This window comes from Oncorhynchus keta, unplaced genomic scaffold (genome assembly GCF_023373465.1).
Source record: "Oncorhynchus keta strain PuntledgeMale-10-30-2019 unplaced genomic scaffold, Oket_V2 Un_contig_18020_pilon_pilon, whole genome shotgun sequence".
In the NCBI taxonomy this organism is placed as follows: domain Eukaryota; kingdom Metazoa; phylum Chordata; class Actinopteri; order Salmoniformes; family Salmonidae; genus Oncorhynchus; species Oncorhynchus keta.
In genome coordinates, this window is record NW_026280705.1 from 7944 (window position 1) to 27500 (window position 19557).

Genomic DNA, 19557 nt, shown 5'->3' on the forward strand with positions numbered 1-19557 from the left:
GGCCCATGGCAGTGTTTTCTCTCTACCCCATGGCAGTGTTTTCTCTACTCCCCATGGCAGTGTTTTCTCTATGGCCCATGACAGTGTTTTCTCTACGCCCCATGGCAGTGTTTTCTCTCCACCCCATGGCAGTGTTTTCTCTACGCCCCATGGCAGTGTTTTCTCTACGGCCCATGGCAGTGTTTTCTCTCCAACCCATGGCAGTGTTCTCTCTACACCCCACGGCAGTGGTTTCTCTACGCCCCATGGCAGTGTTTTCTCTATGCCCGACGGCAGTGTTTTCTCTACTCCCCATGGCAGTGTTTTCTCTATGGCCCATGGCAGTGCTTTCTCTACTCCCCACGGCAGTGTTTTCTCTACTCCCCATGGCAGTGTTCTCTCTACACCCCACGACAGTGTTTAATCTACGCCCCATGGCAGTGTTTTCTCTATGCCCCATGACAGTGTTTTCTCTACGGCCCATGACAGTGTTTTCTCTCTACCCCATGGCAGTGTTTTCTCTATGGCACATGACAGTGTTTACTCTACGCCCCACGGCAGTGTTTTCTCTACGCCCGATGGCAGTGTTTTCTCTCCGGTGGCAGTGTTTTCTCTCGGCCCACCCCATGGCAGTGTTTTTCTACAATCGATGGCAGTGTTTTCTCTCCGCCCCATGGCAGTGTTTTCTCTACGGCCCATGGCAGTGTTTTTCTCTCCCCATGGCAGTGTTTTCTCTACACCCCATGGCAGTGTTTTCTCTACGCCCATGGCAGTGTTTTCTCTCCGCCCCATGGCAGTGTTTTCTCTACGCCCCATGGCAGTGTTTTTCTCTACCCCATGGCAGTGTTTTCTCTACGGCCCATGGCAGTGTTTTCTCTACTCCCCATGGCAGTGTTTTCTCTACTCCCCATGGCAGTGTTTCCGCCCCATCTCTACGGCCCATGGCAGTGTTTTCTCTACGCAGTGTTTTTCTACACCCCATGGCAGTGTTTTCTCTACCCCACGGCAGTGTTTTCTCTCCGCCCCATGGCAGTGTTTTCTCTACACCCCATGGCAGTGTTTTCTCTACGCCCCATGGCAGTGTTTTCTCTATGCCCCATGGCAGTGTTTTCTCTACGGTCCATGGCAGTGTTTCTCTCATGGCCCATGGCAGTGTTTCTCTACGCGCCATGGCAGTGTTTTTTCTCCGCCCCATGGCAGTGTTTTCTCTTCGCCCCATGGCAGTGTTTTCTCTACGGCCCATGGAAGTGTTTTCTCTCCACCCCATGGCAGTGTTTTCTCTACGGCCCATGGCAGTGTTTTTCTCTCCGCCCCATGGCAGTGTTTTCTCTACACCCCACGGCAGTGGTTTCTCTACGCCCCATGGCAGTGTTTTCTCTACGCCCCATGGCAGTGTTTTCTCTACTCCCCACGGCAGTGTTCTTTCTACAGCCCATGGCAGTGTTTTCTCTACTCCCCATGGCAGTGTTCTTTCTACAGCCCATGGCAGTGTTTTCTCTGAGGCCCACGGCAATGTTTTCTCTACTCCCCATGGCAGTGTTCTCTCTACACCCCACGGCAGTGTTTTCTCTACACCCCATGGCAGTGTTTTCTCTACGGCCCATGGCAGTGTTTTCTCTCTACCCCATGGCAGTGTTTTCTCTACTCCCCATGGCAGTGTTTTCTCTATGGCCCATGACAGTGTTTTCTTTACGCCCCATGGCAGTGTTTTCTCTCCGCCCCATGGCAGTGTTTTCTCTACTCCCCATGGCAGTGTTTTCTCTATGGCCCATGACAGTGTTTTCTCTACACCCCATGGCAGTGTTTTCTCTCCGCCCCATGGCAGTGTTTTCTCTATGGCTCATGGCAGTGTTTTCTCTACTCCCCATGGCAGTGTTTTCTCTACGCCCCATGGCAGTGTTTTCTCTACGGCCCATGGCAGTGTTTTCTCTACGCCCCATGTCAGTGTTTTCTCTACGCCCCATGGCAGTGTTTTCTCTACGCCCCATGGCAGTGTTTTCTCTACGCCCCATGACAGTGTTTTCTCTACTCCCCACGGCAGTGTTTTCTCTACTCCCCATGGCAGTGTTCTCTTTACACCCCATGGCAGTGTTTTCTCTACTGCCCATGGCAGTGTTTTCTCTCTACCCCATGGCAGTGTTTTCTCTGAGGCCCACGGCAATGTTTTCTCTACTCCCCATGACAGTGTTCTCTCTACACCCCACGGCAGTGTTTTCTCTACACGCCATGGCAGTGTTTTCTCTACGGCCCATGGCAGTGTTTTCTCTCTACCCCATGGCAGTGTTTTCTCTACTCCCCATGGCAGTGTTTTCTCTATGGCCCATGACAGTGTTTTCTCTACGCCCCATGGCAGTGTTTTCTCTCGACCCCATGGCAGTGTTTTCTCTACGCCCCATGGCAGTGTTTTCTCTACGGCCCATGGCAGTGTTTTCTCTCCAACCCATGGCAGTGTTCTCTCTACACCCCACGGCAGTGGTTTCTCTACGCCCCATGGCAGTGTTTTCTCTATGCCCCACGGCAGTGTTTTCTCTACTCCCCATGGCAGTGTTTTCTCTATGGCCCATGGCAGTGCTTTCTCTACTCCCCACGGCAGTGTTTTCTCTACTCCCCATGGCAGTGTTCTCTCTACACCCCACGACAGTGTTTAATCTACGCCCCATGGCAGTGTTTTCTCTACGCCCCATGACAGTGTTTTCTCTACGGCCCATGGCAGTGTTTTCTCTCTACCCCATGGCAGTGTTTTCTCTATGGCACATGACAGTGTTTACTCTGCGCCCCACGGCAGTGTTTTCTCTCCACCCCATGGCAGTGTTTTCTCTACGCCCCATGGCAGTGTTTTCTCTCCGCCCCATGGCAGTGTTTTCTCTACGGCCCATGGCAGTGTTTTCTCTACGGCCCATGGCAGTGTTTTCTCTACACCCCATGGCAGTGTTTTCTCTACGCCCCACGGCAGTGTTTTCTCTCCGCCCCATGGCAGTGTTTTCTCTACGCCCCATGGCAGTGTTTTCTCTACTCCCCATGGCAGTGTTTTCTCTACGGCCCATGGCAGTGTTTTCTCTACTCCCCATGGCAGTGTTCTCTCTACACCCCGCGGCAGTGTTTAATCTACGCCCCATGGCAGTGTTTTCTCTACACCCCATGGCAGTGTTTTCTCTCCGCCCCATGGCAGTGTTTTCTCTATGCCCCATGGCAGTGTTTTCTCTACGGTCCATGGCAGTGTTTTCTCTATGGCCCATGATAGTGTTTTCTCTACGCCCCATGGCAGTGTTTTTTCTCCGCCCCATGGCAGTGTTTTCTCTTCGCCCCATGGCAGTGTTTTCTCTACGGCCCATGGAAGTGTTTTCTCTCCACCCCATGGCAGTGTTTTCTCTACGGCCCATGGCAGTGTTTTCTCTCCGCCCCATGGCAGTGTTTTCTCTACGCCCCATGGCAGTGTTTTCTCTACTCCCCACGGCAGTGTTCTTTCTACAGCCCATGGCAGTGTTTTCTCTACTCCCCATGGCAGTGTTCTTTCTACAGCCCATGGCAGTGTTTTCTCTACTCCCCATGGCAGTGTTCTTTCTACAGCCCATGGCAGTGTTTTCTCTACTCCCCATGGCAGTGTTCTTTCTACAGCCCATGGCAGTGTTTTCTCTACGCCCCATGGCAGTGTTTTCTCTACTCCCCATGGCAGTGTTCTCTCTACACCCCACGGCAGTGTTTTCTCTATGCCCCATGGCAATGTGTTCTCTACGCCCCATGGCAGTGTTTTCTCTCCGCCCATGGCAGTGTTTTCTGTACACCCCATGGCAGTGTTTTCTCTACGCCCCATGGCAGTGTTTTATCTACAGCCCATGGCAGTGTTTTCTCTACAGCCCATGGCAGTGTTCTCTACTCCCCATGGCAGTGTTCTTTCTACAGCCCATGGCAGTGTTCTCTCTACACCCTACGACAGTGTTTTATCTACAGCCCATGGCAGTGTTTTCTCTACAGCCCATGGCAGTGTTTTCTCTACTCCCCATGGCAGTGTTTTCTCTACTCCCCATGGCAGTGTTCTTTCTACTCCCCATGGCAGTGTTTTCTCTACTCCCCATGGCAGTGTTCTCTCTACACCCTACGACAGTGTTTTCTCTACAGCCCATGGCAGTGTTTTCTCTACAGCCCATGGCAGTGTTTTCTCTACTCCCCATGGCAGTGTTCTTTCTACAGCCCATGGCAGTGTTTTCTCTACTCCCCATGGCAGTGTTTTCTCTACTCCCCATGGCAGTGTTTTCTCTACTCCCCATGGCAGTGTTTTCTCTACTCCCCATGGCAGTGTTTTCTCTACGCCCCATGGCAGTGTTTTCTCTACAGCCCATGGCAGTGTTTTCTCTACAGCCCATGGCAGTGTTTTCTCTACTCCCCATGGCAGTGTTCTTTCTACAGCCCATGGCAGTGTTTTCTCTACAGCCCATGGCAGTGTTTTCTCTACAGCCCATGGCAGTGTTTTCTCTACAGCCCATGGCAGTGTTTTCTCTACTCCCCATGGCAGTGTTTTCTCTACAGCCCATGGCAGTGTTTTCTCTACAGGCCATGGCAGTGTTTTCTCTACTCCCCATGGCAGTGTTCTTTCTACAGCCCATGACAGTGTTTTCTCTACAGCCCATGGCAGTGTTTTCTCTACAGCCCATGGCAGTGTTTTCTCTACAGCCCATGGCAGTGTTTTCTCTACACCCCAGCAGGAGACCACATACCTTCTATAGCCCTTATATCCATTGTCCCATTCTGTCTCTTATAAAGAAGTGATGTTGAACTTCCATAGGTCATTTTTACAGTACGGGGATCTGTGTGCCATCTAGTGGCAATCCCATGACAACAACGGTGACTTGCATTTCAATACAGTCTACAATAGGCCAACCTACACACAACCACAAAGAAACAAACCAGTGGTTTAGCAAACATATGGTGTCTTCCTATTCATTCATCTGACTAAGACCCAGTACAAACATATTCTTCCATATAAGAGCTATGAGTGGAACCTCGAGCAGTGGAGGCTGCTGAAGGGGGGAACGGCTCATAATAACGTCTGGAACGAAGCGAATGGAATGACATCAAACACATGGCAACCGTGTGTTTGATGTATTTGATACCATTCCACTGATTCTGCTCCAGCCATTACCACAAGCCTGTCCTCCCCAATTAAAATGCCATCAACCTCCTGTCATCAAGAGAGCTTGTTTTCCATGGTAAAACCAGATTTCAATCCATCTCTAAATCCGAGCTTGTTGTGAGACACATCGGTGTTGCATTCCTACCTACCAGCTGTTTAGCCTTGTCTATGCTGCAATACAGACCTGTCATTGACACAACAGAACAGAATGCCTCAGTTCAAAGCTACATGAATATGCATAGATGTAGCTTAATTATGCTTGTTGTAATGGCCGCGTTCCAGGTTGATAATAATAATAATAATAATAATAATAATAATATATGCCATTTAGCAGTCGTTGCAGTCGTGCTGCACGTTTCCGAGGATTGCTGTGTCATTAACTGGTTGTATGTATCAAGCGTCTCAGAGTTGCTGACATAGGATCAGATTTTGTGTTTTAGATTATAATGAATATGATTATATGGACAGGGGAGACCTGACTCTAGATCAGAACTCATACTCTGAGACACTTGATACATACAACCTCTGATGATTAGCCCGCGACACAACTGCAAAAAGGTTAAGTGAACCGCCTGGAAGCTACTCCAGACTATTGAGATGCACCCAACGAGAGCAGTCACTGCAATGTCAATGACATAATAAACCCTGTGTTTAAACAGCCCTTTTAAAGGGGTACAAATATACTGTAGTGTGTTGTTTTATCATTGGTAAGTCACCTATCACACCATTCCAAAGGTGTGTGCGTGCACGTGCACATGCACACACTCACCACAGCAGGTTGGTGGCACCTTAATTGGGGCGGATGAGCTCGTGGTAATGGCCGGAGCGGAATGAGTGGAATGATATCAAACACATGGTTTCTATGTGGTTGATGCCATTGCATGAGCGTCGTTCCAGACATTATTATGAGCTGTCCCCTCCTCAGCAGCCTCCACACACACACACACACACACACACACACACACACACACATTCTCGGGCAGTACCCACACACAACCCTGTGAATTCACAACACGTTTGTGACTCTTGGGGCCTGGGAACATAGATTGTGCTATTCTCATCAGTTAAGCTGATGAGCTCGGGGCGGCAGGGTAGCCTAGTGGTTAGAGCGTTGGTCTAGTAACCGGAAGGTTGCATGTTCAAACCCCGAGCTGACAAGGTACAAAATCTGTTGTTCTGCCCTTGAACAGGCAGTTAACCCACTGTTCCTAGGCTGTCATTGAAATAAGAATTTGTTCTTAACTGACTTGCCTGGTTAAATAAAGGTCAAATAAAATAAAATAAAAAAGCTGAAGTTTCTACATGCACACTCTCTCTGGATGGCTGCAGTGTGTGTGTGTGTGTCAGAGGGTTCAGGGAGTTTGTGCCCATGCAGAGAGTGGTAGAGAACCTTTTAAGGTACCTGCAGGGATTCCGTGGTAGAGCACCATTTTAGGTAACACGCTGTGCCACTGTAGGCTCAATTAGAGTGGAGATGACAACCTCACGAAGGCCTTTAGTGACACTGTGTTAACTGTTAACCATCTGTCTCTACACACCAGTGGAATCTTCAAAGCTACAGACATAGAGTGACACACAGTGCAAGACGTTGTGGCTGATGAACATAAACAGCTGATGGTCCTTGCATTCCAGTCACATTATTGATATACAGGGAACTTAGACTACTAACTAAAGTGTCCGAACAGGGGTGTCAAACTCATTCCATTGAGTTTAGTGCCTGTTTTATTTTTGTTAAGACCCAGACAACCAGGTGGGAGGAGTTCCTTACTGATTAGTGACCTTAATTCATCAGTCAAGTCCAAGGGAGGAGTTAAAACCCGCTGACACTCAGCCCTCCGTGGAATGAGTTGGACATGTGAACTAGAATGACAGCGAAAATGTAATCCCCTGAAAAGCTAGGTAGAAATGGTCCATTGGAACAGAGAATAGTGACCTCTTGTGGCTAATCCAAAACATGAACCTCCAGTTTAATTATTCATGGCAAGGGGGTGTTTTCATCAACAAGGAATGACTTTTTTTTGACACATCATTTCTGCCTTTAGTCAATGAAATCTCTCTATGAGAGCCGTGGTCAACCCACTGAAGGATGTGGCCAGAGAGCTTGTGATTCTACTTCAGTATTTACTGTACTCAGCACTGAGAGCCCACTATGGTTGCGTTTACACAGGCAGCCCAATTCTGATCTAGTGCCACTAATTGGTCTTTTAATCAATCAGATTGGCTCTTTAGCCAATAATATCTGCCTCTGTAAACACAGCCATTGTGATTTAGGCTGCCTCTGTAAACACAGCCATTGTGATTCAGCACGTACCTTGGAACTGAGTCACATCTTCCTCCACGGTCTGGGTTCATATGTCCTCTGGTGAAGGAGTAGGCTTCACTGTCTGTTGGAAAGTCTTTTTAAAACCTTTTTAAAGAAGATATAATACTGTGTAATTCACCATAATGTAAAAATACGTTTTTCATCAGCTCAACCTTTTATCTGTGTGTTTGAGTGTGCAAACTGACTGCTCCCAGTCCCACCTGTGACTAAATGGGATAAAATGGCACCATTTGAAATGACTGTACAACACAAACAAAATACATTTTGTCAGCTCAGATTCACATGCATCAGACTGTACCATATATAACTGGACTGAAGTTACACAACAACAACAAGGCTAGGTTTTACAGGAAATGTTTAATTAGACAACTGAACGCATGCCAGGAAGAACCATGTTACAGCAGAGGTATCTGTTCTCTCCTCGTCCACCCTACACACCGTGAGAGACCGGAAACATACCACAAAGCACCAGGAAACCTTGCTATCTGCTGTCCATTATTGCAGTGACACATCAGTCTTGTTGTATACTGAGGGGGAAACACATTGTTGTATGAAAAGTTGAAGGTCTTAATACAAGTTTTGGGGTTGGAGTAACATCACTGGGGTGTATTCATTAGCAGACACCACAGCAAAACGTTTAGCTACAGAAAACGATTTGCGACAAAAATGTGCGTTTGTTATTGGACAAGTTCAGGTTAGTCCCTCCCCGTTTAGGCCTGTTTGCTTCTGTTTGGTTCCTAGTGAATACACCCCTGGTACATGTTGGCATCTTTGTTTTGGCAAAAAGGAAGAATATTCACATCTCTCTTGCACATGTTGCCCACAGGACCTTTACCTCTCACAGGAAACATCTAGAGACAATAGAAAAGATGCACTTAAGTAGCATTCACATGCAGCTTTAACTCAGCGTCCTCAGACTAGGTTTAGATTTCAACCTTTTCCTTACTAATTCTTACATAGGAATTCACAGCTAATGTTTATCAGGTTTTGGGTAGTATTATCTTACATAAAATGAGTATTTGGGATGAACGAATAGGTGGATGGGATTCCAAACTCCAACGAAAACACCTCCTGGGTAGAAAAATGAGCCATTTAGGAAACGACCAGAAGAGACAGAAACGTAGAAGAGGGTTTGAGAAACTTGTGCTTATCATCCTGAAGGCTCTCAGTCTGGATACTGTAAAACACACAACAACCCCCTGCTCCCACCTTCATCCCGTGGTTCACTTCCGAAACACGCCCCCCCCGGAAAAAAAGGGAGTCCTTGACAGAGGAAGTCCGTCCTCATTGGTCCGTTTGTGTTTCTCAACGTGCCACAGTTTTTTTTCTTGATTATTGATGAGCCAAAATACCAGAATATCAAAAATAAATGCAACCCTTTCACAAAACAATGAGAAATAAATAATCAGTGGTGTTCTGGTTGTATATATTTACATACATAAAGAGTCGTTTTGTTGTTGTATGTATATGTACAGAATCAATAGGCAGTCTGTTTTCCAGACTGAGCACGAACATATAACTGGAATTATAAATTCACACGCAACTCCAGGAGAAAGCAAAGAAAGAAAAATAACTTAAAGGGGCAGGTCACAAAATTCTACTACATAATTGTTTACCCCTACAGGGATGCAGTGGTTTGTAGGGAGAGAGAGAAGTAAATATCAAATAAAAACAGAAAATAGATTTTTCTTTCATAGGACTCCTTTAACATAAAAAAAACCTTACATAGCGAGTAACTGGCGAGAAATAGCTTATTCAAATCATGAACATTGATTGACTACGACATGCACAATGCTTTTCAAGCCTTGGGAGGAAGAGAAGCTTGATTTTGCTGCACAGATCACAGGTTAATGTGGATTTTGTGGTTTTATATTGAATAATTCTGTTATTGAACTATAAACAATATGCAGGGCACCGTTATGGATTGTTAATCAGCTAACTGTGCCCCGTTTAATCTGTTTGACCTATAAGACAGTCAAGCTCTATGTACAAGCCCAAAGTGCTCATTCATGAGAGTCATTGTGAATCGAATCAGTTGAATAAAGTTGAGCCGACAAACTGTATTGTGGGAAATGCAGTTCACTCTCTGAAAATGACTGTGCTTCTTTTGATGTATTTCGGTTCTAGTTTGCAATCGACTGGACAAATGATTCTTTATCCTTATAGTTCTTCCATTCTCTATATAGTGGACCTCCTCTTCCTTCTGCGCATGTCAACAAGGCCAGTAGCTGCAGTAACGGACATCCCTACTGAACTTAAATGTCTTAACCCCTTCTGAAATGTCTTCTGAAATGTCCTGTAGGGGCCATTGTCCAAACTTGTCCAGAGGTCTGAATATGTATCATCCTCACTGAAAATGAATGTTTTTAACCCCATCCCAGTCCTATACGGAAGTAGCGTCTGTACAGAAGGGCTATGTGTCCGCCAGATAACTCGGTCCCACTTGCAACACGGACCGGGACTACACAGTTCCTCAAATTGTACCCCCTGGGCCACTATATCCGCATGGTTAGCATGTACAGTACGCATACGATTCCAGTTTAGCCTCAGTCTTCAATGTCCTGTTAGTCGCCAGTCTTCTCCAAGTCTTCACAGGGTATTTGCAGTGTGTGTGTGTGTGTGTGTGTGTGTGTGTGTGTGTGTGTGTGTGTGTGTGTGTGTGTGTGTGTGTGTGTGTGTGTGTGTGTGTGTGTGTGTGTGTGTGTGTGTGTGTGTGTGTGTGTGTGTGTGTGTGTGCTTTATGTGTATGTTTTAGAGCATTCCATTTGGACGGTATATTTCTGTCTACGTATTATGTGTGAATGAGCATATGACCATGAGTATTGCATTATGTGGGATCCTACATTATATCTTTATGGGATAGCAAGTCTATATTTTAATGTACAATATGTGTGTAAGTGTGTGTGTTGCTGTGTGTGTGTCTCAGACACTCCGCGGGGGTCTCTGTTGCTCATGGGTTCTCCTGTTTCGCCCCTTCTTATTCTCCTGCATCCGCCTCCACTTGGCCGTGTGCTGGGGTCCACCTCTGGCCCCACCACCAGGCACCTGGGTTCCCCCCAGGGCGCCTTGGCCCTTCTGGGGGCTCTGGGTGTTGGGTGTGGCCTGAGAGTTCTGGGCATTCTGGTTGTTGTTTTTAGGGGCCTGTGCCTGGGTTAGCGTACCCGCATGGTTTTGCACCTTCTGGGGTTCGTGCTCCGGGGCTCCCTTCTTTGTTCTGCTGCTGCTGCACCGTAGGATGCCCGCTCTGCTGCTTCTGGGCATTGGGTGCACCTGCGCCAAGAGGACTACTTTTAGGCTTTAGGCCTGAGCTTGGAGCTCCGCCGTCAGGCCTAGCCAGACTTTGGTCATTGGTGGTGATGGTGGGGGTTTTCAGACGCCGCTGCTTGCGCTCCTTCCGCCACACACGCTCGCAGAACTCCTCCACGCTGTTCAGGTCAGGGTGGTCGAGGAGGGAGAGGAAATCCCTGTACCACAGCTTGTGTTTTGTTGAAGTGCCCTGCACCAGCAGGCCCACCTGCACCACCAGACCCACTACCTGCGCCACCAGACCCTCCAGCTCCACCCTGAGGCCCACCAGGCAGCAGCTCACCCAGCCTCTGTGTGGGGATGACCTGGAGGGAGAGGCGGAGGAGGGGCTGGATGAAGCCGTGCTCCACAGCGTGGCAGGTGTAGACGCCTGAGTCGGCCTGGGTGAGGATGCGGATGAGCAGGCCCTGCTCCGTGCGGATCATCCTGTCCTCCAACTTGATCTGGAGAGAGAGATGGAGAGGGAAATGAGGGGGAGGGGAGGAAAGGGAGGGGGGAATAGAAAGGGTGGGGTGGATTCAATATCCACTCAATATGGTTACATTTGAGTGCATGGCAATTGATTATTAACAAACTGAAGCAATTTCAGGTAATCATTTGTGAAGGTTTAGTGTGATTGCAAAGTTATTGAAAATGATTGGGACGTTATTGAGAATGATGGTGAATAGGACACATCTTGCATGCAGAGTGTGTGTGTACCCACCTCATGTTTGCGGTCCTCGTTGGGTCTTTGGAGCTGCCAGTAGATGAGGGCTCTCTGGGACTTGGGACTACACTCCAGGAACATGCTGCTGTTCTCCACTCCGTACACACTCCTGTCCTCCACATGACCCAGCCCGTCCACGTCATCTACACAGACACAAGGATAGGGTTACCAGAGAAACACCACAGTGGGGTTTGTGTGTGTGTGTGTGTGTGTGAGATGAAAGCGTAAAATAAAAATCTAAAAATCTAAATCTTGTACCATGATGCTGCAGGTCGGAGCACTGGGAGAGGGGATCTCCATTCCTGATGTCCTGGCGTCTCGTTCTCCTATGAAACAACCAAAGAAACATACACATGTTAGATTGTGTTCCCAGTGAGTTAATAAACGTCCCTTACACACAACATATCAACCTGTAGGTGTCGGTCAGGCCCCTCACTGCTCTGTTTCCTCAGACTTATTTCTCTTCTCCCCAGTTCCATCGGGAAGGAGCCAGTGATTGAGGGCTCTATGTACTGTGACGTTTCTACCAGTAGAGGGCGATCTTAACCAGTGGCACAGCTGACACATTTGTGCAGTACAACTGAAGAACAGAGCAGAACTGTTTATTTCACCATCAGTCCTCTGTTAAGTCTGATGCTATTGAGTGGGTGGATAAATAAAAAGAGAGAAAATCACAGGCACATTTAAAAACATGTCAACCTTTTGCTTCTATTAAAGGAATGATTCATTGTGATTCATCGTTCAGGGACATGTCATTACTAAACATGAAACACAGATAGCCTGGGCCTTGAAAATCCTGAGTATGTCCTCCACGACTTGAAAGACCCTTTAGTCGATACAGTGTGTGTGTGTGTGTGTGTGTGTGTGTGTGTGTGTGTGTGTGTGTGTGTGTGTGTGTGTGTGTGTGTGTGTGTGTGTGTGTGTGTGTGTGTGTGTGTGTGTGTGTGTGTGTGTGTGTTTTGTGTGTGTGCATTCCATGCGTGTGCGTGCGTGTGCGGTGCGTGTGCGTGCGTGCGTGCGTGCGTGCGTTGTGTGTGTGTGTGTGTGTGTGTGTGTGTGTTTTAGAGCATTCCATCTACGGTATATTTCTGTCTACATTTTATGTGTGAATGAGCATATGACCATGAGTATTGCAGTATGTGGGATCCTACAACATGCTTCCCTGTGCTCCCTATGTGTTCCCTGGTTCATTACCACTAAGATCATAGGCTCTTACGTATCGTAAAAATCTGAAGGGAGAGAGGGGAGCACAGCCAAAGGTGGAGGTCTCTAGGTCTCGTGTCAGGGTTTCTATAACCATACAGGACATATATATATATATATACACACACACACATATAAACAACATGTACACACACCCATTTACACACACACACACACACACACACACATAAATAAATAAATACACTTACACATGCATACATCCCCTCTGACGCACACACCCTGCTCCTACCCAACACCCAGACACACACACACTTCACCACTCTTCCTACATTTCCTCCCAAGCATTCCTGCCTTTGGCTGTCTGAACACGTGCAGGGCAGTCCGAGTGCCTGCTGAGCCGAGCCCGGGCGTCTGGTTCTCATTTAGCTGGAGAATAAAATATTTGTACTGGAGTGCCCCAGCAGCCCTGACCAAGGGTGTACCACCACCCCTCTATCGCCCTCCTTCTGAGGCTGCTATTCCATTCTCTCATACTTCCCAAGTGTAGATGTTGATCTTAGGTCAGTTTTGTGTATTCGGAACCTGATGGTTAGGGTTAGGTTTGAGGGAGGGTACGCTGATCCTAGATCTGTATTTAATAGAGAGTTGTGCTGGACGGAGGTGGAGGGCTGGTAGTGGTCAGGCTAATCCTGCTGGATGGAGGAGAAGGTCATTTATGGGTGTGTTTGTTCATAGCTCTCGGCTGGTGGGGTGAAGAAGTCACACGGCTCCTGGTGGCCTATTATTTGGTGTGTGTGTGGCTATGTGGCTGTTTTATAACTCTTGGCTATAGGGTGAAGTGGTTCTAACACTGATACTGGCCAGGACTGTGTGTGTGCGGGGAAGCATGGTTTTACCACCCCTGAGCTGTGGAATGCACAACAATCACACAAATTGAACGTGTGTACCAGTGTATTTGTGTACGTGTACAAAGGCAAGAAAAGTAGGTGAACCCTTTGGAATTACCCGGATCATCAAATTTGATCTGATCTTCATCACAACAATAGACAAACACAGTGTGCTTAAACTAATAACACACAAATTGTTGTATTTTTTTGGACTATATTGAAAACATCATAAAAAGTATGTGAACCCCCTAGGCTAATGACTTCTCCAAAAGCTCATTTGAGTCAGGAGTCAGCTAACCTGGAGTCCAATCAATGAGACCAGATTGGAGATGTTGGTTAGAGCTGCGCTGCCATATAAAAAACACACAGAACATGATGTGAACCATGCCTCAAACAAAAGAGGACCTAAGATTAAGAATTGTTGACTTGCATAAAGCTGGAAACGGTATTTCTCTAAAAGCCTTAATGTTCATCAGTCCACAGTAAGACACATTGTCTATAAATGGAGAAAGTTCAGCACTGTTGATACTCTCCCTTGGAATGGCCCTCCTGCAAAGATGACTGCAAGAGCACAGCGCAGAATGCTCAATGAGGTTAAGAAGAATCCTAGAGTGTCAGCTAAAAACTTATAGAAATCTCTGGAACATGTTAACATCTCTTTTGACGAGTGTACAATACATACAACACTAAACAAGACTAGGTGTTCATGGGAGGACACCACGGATGAAGCCACTACAGTTGAGTTGTTTGGAAGGAACACACAACACTATTTGTGGAGAAAAAAAGGCACAGCACACCAACATCAAAACCTCATCCCAACTGTAAAGTATGGTGGAGGGAGCATCATGGTTTGGGGCTGCTTAGCTGCCTCAGGGCCTGGACAGCTTGCTATCATCAATGGAAAAATGAATTCCCAAGTTCATCAAGACATTTTGCAGGACAATGTTAGGCTATCTGTCTGCCAATTGAAGTTCAACAGAAGTTGGGTGACGCAACAGGACAACGGCCCAAAACACAGAAGTAAGTCAAAAACAGAATGGCCTTAACAGAAGAAAATACACCTTCTGGAGTGGCCCAGTCTGAGTCCTGACCTCAACCCGATTGAGATGCTGTGGCATGACCTTGAAAGCGGTTCCCACCAGACATCCCAAGAATATTGCTGAACTGAAACAGTTCTGTAAGAGGAATGGTCCAAAATGTCTCCTGTTGTGCAGGTCTGATCCGCAACTGAGTTTGGTTGAGGTTGTTGCTGCCAAAGGAGGGCCATAGTTCACATATTCTTTTCACCTTGCACTGTGAATGTTTACACCATGTGTTCAATAAAGACATGAAAACATATAATTGTTTGTGTGTTATTAGTTAAAACAGACTGTGTTTGTCATTTGTTGTGACCTAGATGAAGTACAGATCAAATTGTATGACCAATTCATGCAGAAATCCAGGTATTTCCAAAGGGTTCACATACTTTTTCTTGCCACTGTATGTGATATGTGGGCATGTGCACACATGTCCCTAAATGCTTGTGTGTGGATTCTGTGTATATATGTGTATGCATAGGAACTTTTCTGTCTGTTTGTCTTTCTGTGTGTGTGTGTGTGTGTGTGTGTGTGTGTGTGTGTGTGTGTGTGTGTGTGTGTGTGTGTGTGTGTGTGTGTGTGTGTGTGTGTGTGTGTGTGTGTGTGTGTGTGTGTGTGTGTGTGTGTGTGTGTGTGTGTGTGTGTGTGTATTCATACTTTATGTTTACAAACCAGCATCCTACTACTTCAGACCCTCATTCTGCTTTTCTGCATTCATACTTGCCTGTGTGTGCATCTACGAGAATGTCTGTGTGTGTGTGTTCTTACCGCTTGGCGGTAGGGAAGTAACGGGAGCACTCTGTTCCATCCCAGGCACAGTAGGGGTCACGGGCCAGACAGCACTCAGCGCAAGCCTTCCCGTACACCTCACAGCGGTGCAAAGGCATCTGGGAAACGCCTAGTGCCGAGCCCAGGTACAGCTGTTGCTGTTTGGTGGAAAGCTCCATTGCTGTGATGGGGGTGGGCTCCTGCAGAAAGACACAGTTAGAGAAGATATAGCACTCTGATTCATTTAGACACCCCCCTCATAACTCCCTATGGAATTTCCCCACTCCTCCCTTTAATTTCAGAGCTAGACATTGATCATGTACCCTTCACTTCCCAACAAAATAACTGGTGTTCTATTACACTCCCTTGAATATTTTCCATGTAAATGCAATCAATTATAGCCATAACCAGTTTCCCAGTGTGTGACTGTACCCTGAACACGGTCATCTCCTCCAGGACCACCTCTTCCAGGTCATGCCAGCTCTCTCTTGGGATGGTAACCACCTTCAGGACCGTGCCCAGGTCTACAACAGGAAACATACATCAGTATTCAGTTATCTATCTGACTCTAACCACCTACAGGACCGTGCCCAGGTCTACAACAGGAAACATACATCAGTATTCAGTTATCTCTCTGACTCTAACCACCTTCAGGACCGTGCCCAGGTCTACAACAGGAAACATACATCAGTATTCAGTTATCTATCTGACTCTAACCACCTTCAGGACTGTGCCCAGGTCTACAACAGGAAACATACATCAGTATTCAGTTATCTATCTGACTCTAACCACCTACAGGACCGTGCCCAGGTATACAACAGGAAACATACATCAGTATTCAGTTATCTATCTGACTCTAACCACCTTCAGGACCGTGCCCAGGTCTACAACAGGAAACATACATCAGTATTCAGTTATCTATCTGACTCTAACCACCTACAGGACCGTGCCCAGGTCTACAACAGGAAACATACATCAGTATTCAGTTATCTATCTGACTCTAACCACCTTCAGGACCGTGCCCAGGTCTACAACAGGAAACATACATCAGTATTCAGTTATCTCTCTGACTCTAACCACCTTCAGGACCGTGCCCAGGTCTACAACAGGAAACATACATCAGTATTCAGTTATCTATCTGACTCTAACCACCTTCAGGACCGTGCCCAGGTCTACAACAGGAAACATACATCAGTATTCAGTTATCTATCTGACTCTAACCACCTTCAGGACTGTGCCCAGGTCTACAACAGGAAACATACATCAGTATTCAGTTATCTCTCTGACTCTAACCACCTACAGGACCGTGCCCAGGTCTACAACAGGAAACATACATCAGTATTCAGTTATCTCTCTGACTCTAACCACCTACAGGACCGTGCCCAGGTCTACAACAGGAAACATACATCAGTATTCAGTTATCTCTCTGACTCTAACCACCTACAGGACCGTGCCCAGGTCTACAACAGGAAACATACATCAGTATTCAGTTATCTCTCTGACTCTAACCACCTACAGGACCGTGCCCAGGTCTACAACAGGAAACATACATCAGTATTCAGTTATCTCTCTGACTCTAACCACCTACAGGACCGTGCCCAGGTCTACAACAGGAAACATACATCAGTATTCAGTTATCTCTCTGACTCTAACCACCTACAGGACCGTGCCCAGGTATACAACAGCACATTCAATTCACTACAATATAACTGTTCAGTCACTCAAGGTCAAAAGAAGGAGGCAACGAATCCTTGCAGGATTTCCTAACCACCTTTTTATTGAAGTTGATGTCAAGGTGAGCTTCGCTCAAGGGGACATTACTTGGCTTGGCAAATCATAAATTCCCTAAAAAAAAACATGGACTTTTTTTCACATAGCATTCAACCAGTTGGATTGCTATTTAAAGAAAAGAATAATGTAAAAATAAATGAATTATATCTCACTGACCTGTTCCAATGAACATGACGTCGTACTGTCCATCCTCGGCCTCCACCTTGTCCACCACTAGCTGGGAGAACTGGTAGTCCACATCAGTCCTCACCACGATGGGACGACCCCCGATGGGGTGCACAGGGTTAAACATGGCCGGGTGGCCCCGCGCAAAGGTGATCACATCATCAGGGAGGTCCTTGGTGGAGTCGAAGCCCCCAAACGTTTTACTGGGGCACTATGAAGAACAGGAGGCTATAGGTCAGGTTTAATACATCTATGTGTCTGGAACTGAGGTCATAGCTGGGGCACTATGAAGAACAAGAGGCTATAGGTCAGGTTTAATACATCTATGTGTCTGGAACTGAGGTCATAGCTGGGGCACTATGAAGAACAAGAGGCTATAGGTCAGGTTTAATACATCTATGTGTCTGGAACTGAGGTCATAGCTGGGGCACTATGAAGAACAAGAGGCTATAGGTCAGGTTTAATACATCTATGTGTCTGGAACTGAGGTCATAGCTGGGGCACTATGAAGAACAAGAGGCTATAGGTCAGGTTTAATACATCTATGTGTCTGGAACTGAGGTCATAGCTGGGGCACTATGAAGAACAACAGGCTATAGGTCAGGTTTAATACATCTATGTGTCTGGAACTGAGGTCATAGCTGGGGCACTATGAAGAACAAGAGGCTATAGGTCAGGTTTAATACATCTATGTGTCTGGAACTGAGGTCATAGCTGGGGCACTATGAAGAACAAGAGGCTATAGGTCAGGTTTAATACATCTATGTGTCTGGAACTGAGGTCATAGCTGGGGCACTATGAAGAACAGAGGCTATAGGTCAGGTTTAATACATCTATGTGTCTGGAACTGAGGTCATAGCTGGGGCACTATGAAGAACAACAGGCTATAGGTCAGGTTTAATACATCTATGTGTCTGGAACTGAGGTCATAGCTGGGGCACTATGAAGAACAAGAGGCTATAGGTCAGGTTTAATACATCTATGTGTCTGGAACTGAGGTCATAGCTGGGGCACTATGAAGAACAAGAGGCTATAGGTCAGGTTTAATACATCTATGTGTCTGGAACTGAGGTCATAGCTGGGGCACTATGAAGAACAACAGGCTATAGGTCAGGTTTAATACATCTATATGTCTGGAACTGAGGTCAGTTATGTGTTATAATAAGTAGGGAATATGGTTATTCAAGTTATTGTGATGAATACTAATGTTATGTTTTCCTTTCATAAGTCTCCTATTACCTTGCTATAACTATTGATATTCATGACTTCTATAAAAGTTGACATGTGTGCCATCAGTCACTTGCTACTTCCATACGTAAACATAGGTATCAGTTGTGAATTACTTGTATTTGTCTATTAGCTTCTAAGTAGCAGCTATGAGGTGCTATAACTTGTCATAACCCCCATATGACCCCCCTGTGACTCACCGTGCCAGGGCGGGGGTAGGGCACCCTCCCCTGGAAGGGTACCCACTGGTAGGTGGGCCCATCTCGGTGGGCATAGGGACCCAGGAAGACCCTCCGGATGTCTGCCATGTTGTACATACACACTGCTGAGCCTTTGAATATGTTACTGTAGAGGGGGAGTAGGGAGGGAGAGGATGAGAAGGATGAGGGAAGAGAGGTAGAGGGAGAGAGGGAGAGAGGGAGAGAGGATGAGAAGAGAGGTAGAGGGAAAGAGGGAGAGAGGGAGAGAGGGAGAGAGGATGAGAAGAGAGGTAGAGGGAAAGAGGGAGAGAGGGAGAGAGGGGAGAGAGGGAGAGAGGATGAGAAGAGAGGTAGAGGGAAAGAGGGAGAGAGGGAGAGAGGATGAGAAGAGAGGTAGAGGGAAAGAGGGAGAGAGGGAGAGAGGGAGAGAGGATGAGAAGAGAGGTAGAGGGAAAGAGGGAGAGAGGGAGAGAGGGAGAGAGGATGAGAAGAGAGGTAGAGGGAAAGAGGGAGAGAGGGAGAGGGAGAGAGGATGAGAAGAGAGGTAGAGGGAAAGAGGGAGAGAGGGAGAGGGAGAGAAAGAGGAGGGGGAGGAGACTGTGAGACCCATAACCATCACAACATAAGACAATAACAATATCCAGGTCTGATATTATAGCTGTAGAAGAGGACAGAATCAAAGCTCACCCTGACATACAACAGACAGACCAAGAAGAATGTTGTCATAATTGAATGGAGAGGATGTCGGTTAGAAACATGGCTGTGATAGAATCCAGCTTCCAGAGAATGGACAGGAATTTAGGCCGGTTACCAACGAGCGAGATCGTAATTCACCCC

At 46.8% G+C, this 19557-nt stretch overlaps 1 protein-coding gene and 1 long non-coding RNA gene across 3 annotated transcripts in view; one reads left to right on the forward strand and one right to left on the reverse strand.

Moving 5' to 3' along the window:
• Positions 1–7768: 7768 nt before the first annotated feature.
• Positions 7769–19557, reverse strand: part of LOC127919985 (semaphorin-3aa-like) — an 80579-nt gene continuing 68790 nt past the window's right edge. Inside the window, 9 exon segments of the mRNA XM_052503834.1 lie at positions 7769–10620; positions 10622–10961; positions 11005–11179; positions 11440–11585; positions 11701–11768; positions 15338–15537; positions 15770–15861; positions 17285–17504; positions 18721–18865. Coding sequence (XP_052359794.1) covers positions 10353–10620; positions 10622–10961; positions 11005–11179; positions 11440–11585; positions 11701–11768; positions 15338–15537; positions 15770–15861; positions 17285–17504; positions 18721–18865 — 1654 coding nt within the window. The 3' untranslated portion in view covers positions 7769–10352.
• LOC127919987 (uncharacterized) lies at positions 15971–16912 on the forward strand. 2 transcript variants are annotated; one of them, XR_008104672.1, is made up of 3 exons: positions 15971–16075; positions 16364–16507; positions 16580–16912. It is a non-coding gene; the product is annotated as an uncharacterized LOC127919987 (long non-coding RNA). The 2 variants fall into 2 exon arrangements; XR_008104673.1 differs by having other exon boundaries at positions 16364–16435.